Consider the following 8,486-nt stretch of genomic DNA (forward strand, 5'->3'; position numbering starts at 1 on the left):
GAATGCCGTTCTTCCAGTTTGTCCCTGGGATAGTATTACAGGTAGGCCACACCCCTGGGGAAACTCCCCCTAGACTGACCGGCCACTTAGGACGCAGTCATGTGATCCATCATGGGAACTACCACTCACAACTGGAGTCCAGCCAAGTTGACACATCTTCAACTATCACAAATGCCAAGCCATTCCTCTCCAATTTGTCATTTTTGGCATAGTAGATCATATGATTATCTGATTCAAAATGGCCAAACCTAGTTCATTTCCTCTCACTAATGCCTAGGATATCAATCTTTATGTGTTCCTTTTCATTTTTGACAACTTCCAATTTTCCCAGATTCATAATTTGTACATTCCATGTTCCGATTATCAATGGATGTTTACAGCTGTTTCCATTCATTTTGAGACATGCCATATGAGCCAATGAAGGTTCTAAAAGCTTTACTCCATCCATATTATTAAGATTGTCTCTACTCTGAAAAGTCATCTCTTCCCCAGTCATATTTTGAGTGCCTTCTGTCCTGATGGGCTTGTCTTCCCACTCTATGCCAGACAATGTTTCAGGTCTATTCATAAAGTTTTCCAGTAACATATCAGACTGCGCTTCACTGCTATTCATAAGGTTTTCACTGGCCAATTGTTTGAGAAGTGGATGGCCTCTTCCTTCTTCCGAGTATGTCTTAGTCTGGAAGCTCCACTGAAATCTATCCACCATGGGTAAACCTTCTGACATTTCGCAACACTGGGGGCATAGCCTCTAGCCTCACAGCAACATGCAAACCACCACAGGATTACAAACTGAAAGACAAGTTCATCTCCCTTAGTTGTTTCAACAGCTTTGATCACTTCCACACCTGTCCTTACCTTCCTGGGGTCCAGCTTTAAAATTAAGCTGCCCCAGAAGGCCCAAGCTGATGTGCACTTGTCTATCTGTACTGAATATAGGGATAGATTCCATTCACAGAGTGAATCATTTACCGTGGGTGAACTGACCAAGCGTTTTATCTTTTCTTTCCCAGATCAAAATATTTTTCATAAGCCACTTTAAATGTACTTCCTCCAGTAAGTGGTGAAACCAGTGTGAGACTTTTTTTCTGTCTGTTTTCCATTTCATGCACAAAATAGTGAACAAAATTTTAAAATTAGATCAGTTACATATGAAGCAGAAAGATGGTCATCACAGACTTTAGTGAGGGTCTTTTGCTATAACCACAGTATCTTACAGAGTATCTTTCATTAATGTTACATGGTTTCTACATTTTGGGCATTGAAATTCCCCATAGAAATATGCTGATGTCAGTTCAAGAGTGTCCCTGTAGTATTAGATGGAAAATGAACTTTGGACTCTAATTATAGTCACTGACTATTAGTAGTCTTCAAGATTTTTGTTCTTTAATCCCAAGTGTCTTAGAGACCAAGATTTATATTCAGAAATTCAATTAGTTCTAATACAATAAGGAAAGTTACAAGGTGTTACAAGCTCTTCTCAGAGATATACAGGTAAGGAAATACTCTATTTTTAATATTAACCTCCATAAACATTTATTTCTCAAAATTTATTATTTTCATTGTTCTTAGATTTCAATTCATTACTTATCTTTCTAGTTTTTCTTTAAATTGAAGATTGTGGAGAGCTAGGATAAGACACAGTACTGCAATTCATACTGGCTTTTTCTGATCATAAAGGAGAATTTTAAAACATACAGGTAAGTTAACTAAATAATTATATTAAATAATTCAGGTATATGTATTTAAAGTGATTTCTAATTTATCTAAGTCATTATATTGTTTATATTAAATTTTTAAAATAAGTAAATAAAATGTTTAGCCAGTATCTTCTTTTTGATGTTTATGGAAAAATTAATATTAATATTATGGACAACTAAATAAATTTTGACCATAACTTTTACATGATTGACATCTTCAATTGAGATGTCCTACTGTTATCACTCAATAATATCTTTTAAAGCAAAAATAAAATTTGTTCTAAGAAAACTTAAAGGGTTTTCTCTTTTTTAAGAGTTAGTAAATTAAAGTATAAAGGTATGCTTATTTAATTTACTAATGTATAAGCTACTGTGATATAATTCAGAAAATTTTATAATTTTTCAAGGAAATAGGAATATTGTAGATAAGATTGTATAACATGATTAATATAATTATGACATTAAATTGTACACTTGCAAAATCATGAATTAGCAAGAGTTGTGTTATGTATATTTACAAATAATAGGACACTTAAAGCTTTTCAAATAAAGAGGTTTGAATATTTTCTTTTGTAGGATCTTCTCAAAGTTAATAAATTTGCAGAGGCGAAAGAGCTTATGTATTATTATTGGTAGGATATTGAAAAGAAGTTCACTTGTCCCAGTTGATTAAGGTGGCAGTAAAATTTGAATCAATTATTTATTTTCCTATTGATTCCCAATGATTCTTTTCCCATTTTACACCTCTTATCACAGAAATACAAATCACAGTTAATCTAAAAATACATATAATCTAGTAAAGAAATTGTGCATGCACATATAAAAAAAATAGCAATGTAGACTAAACTTGAGAAGTTCTAGATTATATTGGCTACATAAACTATGTTTCAGGCCTCAGAAAATGGAGAAAAGTGTGGTCTGGGTTATTTAGATAAAACTTTATTAAGTAGTATTATATGGAACAAAGTGCCTAAAGTATTATATGTAAATATAGGACAAAAAAGATACAGGTATTTGGTCAAAGTGCCAAATATCAATGTTTGGAATAATAGTTTGTGAGAAATAATAGCATGGGTAGAGTCAGTGTATATGGAAATGAATGAATATAATTCCAGATTTGGGGGTGAGTGGGTTGAACAATGGATGGATACAGTGAGAAAGCCAGAAGAGCTATAGGTGAATTTGAGAAATAAGTGTGAAAGTGAATCAGGTTACAGAGAGCCATAAATGACATTTTAAGAAATTTGAATTCATCTTAGAGGAGCTCTGGTGGCATAGTGCCTAAGGCATTTGACTGCTAACCAGAAGGCTGGCGGGTCAAACCCACCAGACACTCAGCAGAAGGAAGACTGGGCAATCTACTTCCATAGAGATTTACTGACTCAGAAACCCAAAGGGGGTTGCTATGAGTCAGAATTGACTCCATGGCAGTGAGTTTGGTTTTTAATTTTAGTTTAATTTTGGTTAGAGTCAACAAATATTGAAGTCTTCCAGGTAGCAGAGTGGTGCTTCTGTCTGTATCATGAGGTAATGACTGTTGTTGTTGTTATGTGCCATTGAGTCGGCCCCGACTCATAGTGACCCCTCCTTGGGTTTCCGAGGCAGTATCACTACAGAAGAAGAATGCCCAACCTTCCTTCTGAGGAGTGGCTGGTGGGTTTGAACCGCCAGCCTTCTGGTTAGCAGTCAAATGCTTTAGCCATTATGCTACCAGAGCTCCTGAGGTAAAAGCTCCTGAGGTAATCGTTTACCCTGATAGAGGCTCCCTGTTGTTTATTTATTTAAGGTGACATTCTCCTGATCATTTCCAGATGTCTTTATCTTTTTGTAGTTCAGTAGTCATTACCTCTACTGAACTACAAAAAGATAAAGACATCTGGAAATGATCAGAAGAATGTCACCTTAAATAAATAAACAACAGGAAGCCTCTATCAGGGTAAACGATAGATGTCTCTATGGAATAAATGGACAAGATACATAATGGGTGTTCATCAAGTCTCATAACATGGTCAGAATTATTGGAATATGATCTCCACATCTCATAATATAAGGAGAACAGAAGACTCTTAAGGATCAAAATGCAAAGTACTCATATAAAGATGAAAAATATTAACATTTTATTTTCTAGTCTCAAAAAAAAATGGCTCTATTATAGCAGAATGGTTAGTAGGAATATGAAGATGATAGACAGCAATTAACTTTTTGAGGAAATCAGTGCATGCCATCTTTCCAAAGTAACTAAATTGTCCCCTCTTTAATACTTAGTGATATTTGTTCACTTTCAGTATTATAAATGTAACACATCTATAGCACACTATTTTAAAATATTAACTCCACTGGGATAATGAATGGAAAATGGATTTTAAATACATTTAAGAATAATCAATACAAAACTGACATTGAAATATTTGAGACATTAAATCTAGCTCACTATCTTTGTATAAATTTTTGTACCCAAACCTTTTTGCTGCAAGCATACCCTGGAATTTTGAAAATATTCTTATGAATCCTGACCTTTAGCCCTTTAGATTATATAAAAGGACACTTTGAGGAACTAATGCTCCTTAGAAGTCTAAGTGCCTTATTTCAGAAACAGCAGGGAAAGATGGAAAAAGTGTCTCCACTCCCTGTTGTCCAAGAGAAATTCAAAGGGAAAAATTGTCACACTGTAAATTAGAATTTTATCTCTACATAATTCCTATTTTAATAGAGAAACCAGAGATGACTGGGGACAACCACTCATTGACAACTGAGTTTATCCTCACAGGATTTACTGATCATCCAGATCTGAAGACCCTTCTGTTTGTGGTGTTCTTTGCTATCTATCTGATCACCATGGTGGGGAATCTTGGTTTGGTGGCATTGATTTTCATGGAGCGCCGTCTTCACACACCCATGTACATCTTTCTGGGAAACCTGGCTCTGATGGATTCCTGCTGTTCCTGTGCCATTACCCCCAAGATGTTACAGAACTTCTATTCCAAGGACAGAATGATTTCTCTCTATGAATGCATGGCACAATTTTATTTTCTCTGCCTTGCTGAAGGTGTGGACTGCTTTCTCCTGGCAGCAATGGCCTATGATCGCTATGTGGCAATATGCAATCCTCTGCAGTACCACACCTTGATGTCCAAGCAGCTCTGCATTCAGATGATAATAGGGGCCTACATAGCTGGGAACCTGCAATCCACTATTCATGTAGTACTTTTATTAAGGTTAACCTTCTGTAGATCTCATCAAATCAATCATTTTTTTTGTGATGTTCTTCCATTATACAGACTCTCTTGTGTTGATCCTTATATCAATGAACTGATGCTTCTTATCCTTTCAGGGTCAATTCAAATCTCCACTGTAACCATAGTGTTAATCTCTTATTATTGCATCCTTTTCAGCATTTTCAAAATGAAATCCAAAGAAGGAAGAGGCAAAACTTTATCTACTTGTGCATCTCACTTTCTCTCTATCTCAATGTTCTATGGTTCTCTTCTCTTCATGTACATTCGGCCACATTCGCTTAAGGAAAATGATAAAGATATACCAGGTGCTCTTTTTTATAGCATAGTAATTCCTTTCTTAAACCCTTTTATCTATAGTCTAAGAAATAAGGAAGTAATAAATGCTATGAAAAGAACTATGAAAAAGAGGAAACTTCATAACATTATCAAACAAATATCATTCCCTGTGACAAATTAATTTTAATTAGATAAAATTTTCAAAGTCAAGGATACTGAGAAAATGGAAAATGACCACTTTGTATATAAAATATTAAATTACTAAACCCTGATGAATTTTAAGTCAAATATTGTATAAATGATTAAATGAATTCTTAAAGGGAGAATTCTATTGACATATGTTCCAAATTCTAAATTACTATGAGAGTCTCTTAAGAGTGAATTAAATGACTAAGGTCACAATTTGTGTCAGTGTGTAATTAGTCACAATGCTCAACATATTCAACCAATCTGGGGAATAAAAATCAGTGTATAAAGGTATTATTTCTGTGGTTATTGTTGTTGTTAGGTGTTTTTAAGTCTGTTCTGACTCAGTGATGCTATGGGCAGCAGAACGAAACACTTTCTGGTTGTTCACCATCCTCACATCAATTGTATGTTTGAGCCCATTGTTGTAGCCACTGTGTCAATCCATTTTACTGAGAGTTTCCTCTTTTTTCTAACCTTCTACTTTACCAAGCATGATATTCCTATCCAGGAACTGATCTCTCTCAATAAAATACTTAATTAAAGTACAAGAGACAAAGTCATGCCTTTCTCACTTCTAAGGAATTTTCTAATACTATTTCTTCCCAAGACAGATCTTTTCTTTCTAATGGCACTCTACGGTATATTTTGCATTTTTGCCAAGATAATAACTCAAATGCTTCAGTCTTTCCTATTCATGATCCAACTTTCTTATGTATTTGAGGCTATTTAAAATACTGTGACTTGGGTCAGGTGCAAACAACGTGACATTTTTGCTTTCTAACACTTTAAAGAGATCTTTTTGGAGAAATACATGGAATCCCTAAGCATAATCTTACACAATCACGTGTACTTCAAGTCCTCATATATTACTTGAGGTGTATCAGAATAAACTATGCGCTTGAATTTGATTCTCAGCTTTCTTTCATTTGTTAAGTTATGTTGGAATATGGATACATACAGAATATATATTGTCAAGTCAAAAACACCTTTATCTTTGATGTTAGTCATTTTTCATGCCAAATTCTCTGAAATAGAGTGCTTGGGTAATGGTAACATGTAAATCTGTAGTTAAAATATTGCTATTTATGTTGAAATTCCTGTTCCATGATTTGAATAATTTTACATAATTTGATTGTTGTCCATGATGCATGACAGTGCAATTCCCAAAGCTGTCAACTAATTCAAGTCTTTTTCCCCAGAGAGCGTTACTTGTCTTATTTTTAATAAACTGCACTCATAAATTACTGGTATATTATTAGAATTAAGAGCAAGCTCGAGACACTGATCACCATAAACACGGCAGAAAAAGTGAAAATCATGAAAAGACAAACAACAAAATGTATTTATTGATCACTTAAATGTGTAAATATGAAAGAAAAAAATGGCTTACTGATAACCCACTAATTGCACACATAAAACCAGGCCCTTCTATATATTACTTACCAATGACATGGCCTTATTTTTCATACTTTTCCATAATAAAAAATTCATAGTTTGAAATATTCAGTAGCTTGTCTACATTCATGGAGCTACCTGGAATGGAGTAATGATTTCAATTAATGATGGCTTTTTCAATATACTGTTTAATAGCTTCATTCACAGAAACTTAAGTCACAATTGATCTCAAAGTGCTTAAAAATCTAATAAGGAAATTAGACACATACATATGGAGAAAAAAGTAATGTAAATTATACACAAAGAATTTTAAGTTATGTTGCATATATAACATGTGTTTGGAATTCAGAAAATGGACATCAGTGTAGGCTGAGGTATTTAGTTATTAAGTAGCATCAGAAACAAGAAAAGTTTAAATGGTGGGAAAAATTATTTTGGGGATAAAACAAGAATAAAAGCTTGAGCAGAGTCAACATTTATGGAAATAAGTGTTACAACATGGTACAACAATGGTAGTAGGGAATGAGGGAGATGAAGGATGGGTGTAGAAAATTGGCAGAGCTATTGGTGAAAGTTGTTGGTGAGTGTCAAAAGTAATGGTGGAAATGGATCCATTTCCTGAGAATTTTAAATGCCACATTAGAGAATCTGAATTTATCTTAGAAGCATCAAACACTAATGTCTTTCCACTAGCAGAGTAATATGATTTCTGTTAGAAAACTGATTTGACACTGGACTGGGAAGAAAGAATAGAAGCAATGAGACTAATTAATGGCAATAATTCAAATATCAGGTGGTATTACTGAAATTGGTGAAGACTCTAAGAAAGGAAAGGGTTCATTTATATAAACAATATTTTAAAAGAAAACTAGTAAATTAAAACTGTTGTATAATAAAATGAAAGCCTATTATCTTCTTGGACGTATCAATTGTGTCATATCTGATTTTATATTACCAGGATTTAAAACAGTGTGTGGACTTTCAATAAACATTTCATGACTAAATGATGTCTTTTTTCATATTTTTGATTGCTAGTGAGTTTATATATTCTTCATATATTCATTTACTATTCACATTTTTCTTAAAATCAACTTTTCATGTCCTTTTCATACTCTTTTAAAGAGGCTTGTCATTTTTCTTGTTATTTATATACAGTACTACCACTCCTTTGAAAGAGAAATTTGCAATGGATTTGAGTTAGAAAACCAAAAGTGAAGAACACACCTGCCATTTCTCACACTAAAAGAACTGAAGAAAAATTTAAACTGTGAGTTGAATATTGAAGAATTCTGGGGTAATAAATTGAATGACACAGGTAGTATCAAAAAGAGATAGAAGCAGTACACAAAGATACTGCAAAAAATTTATTGGTAATTCTACAACCATTTCAGGAGGTATGATCAAGAACTGATGGTACTGAAGGAAGAAGTCCAAGCTGCATTAGCAAAAAATAAGGCACCAAGAATTGGCAGGATACCAAATGAGATGTTTCAATATGTGAATTGATTACAGGAAGTGCTCATTTGTGTATGCCAAGGAATTTGGAAGAGAGCTACCTGGTCAAAGGATTGGAAGAGATCCATATTTACGCCCATTCCAAAGAGAAATGATCTAACAGAGTGCAGAAAATATTGAACAATATCATTAATATCACATGCAAGTAAAATTGTTATGCTGAAGATAAATAAAA

General features: G+C 33.8%; 1 protein-coding gene across 1 annotated transcript; it reads left to right on the plus strand.

Moving 5' to 3' along the window:
- Positions 1 to 4,397: 4,397 nt before the first annotated feature.
- On the plus strand, positions 4,398 to 5,393 carry LOC103208108 (olfactory receptor 5K3-like). Its single transcript, XM_007953783.2, has one exon. It carries the CDS (start codon positions 4,422 to 4,424, stop codon positions 5,391 to 5,393), a length of 972 nt encoding a protein of 323 aa, XP_007951974.1. The 5' UTR covers positions 4,398 to 4,421.
- Positions 5,394 to 8,486: the final 3,093 nt, after the last annotated feature.

The sequence above is a fragment of the Orycteropus afer genome, unplaced genomic scaffold (genome assembly GCF_000298275.1).
Source record: "Orycteropus afer afer isolate SDZICR_OR568_19922 unplaced genomic scaffold, OryAfe1.0 scaffold00412, whole genome shotgun sequence".
In the NCBI taxonomy this organism is placed as follows: domain Eukaryota; kingdom Metazoa; phylum Chordata; class Mammalia; order Tubulidentata; family Orycteropodidae; genus Orycteropus; species Orycteropus afer.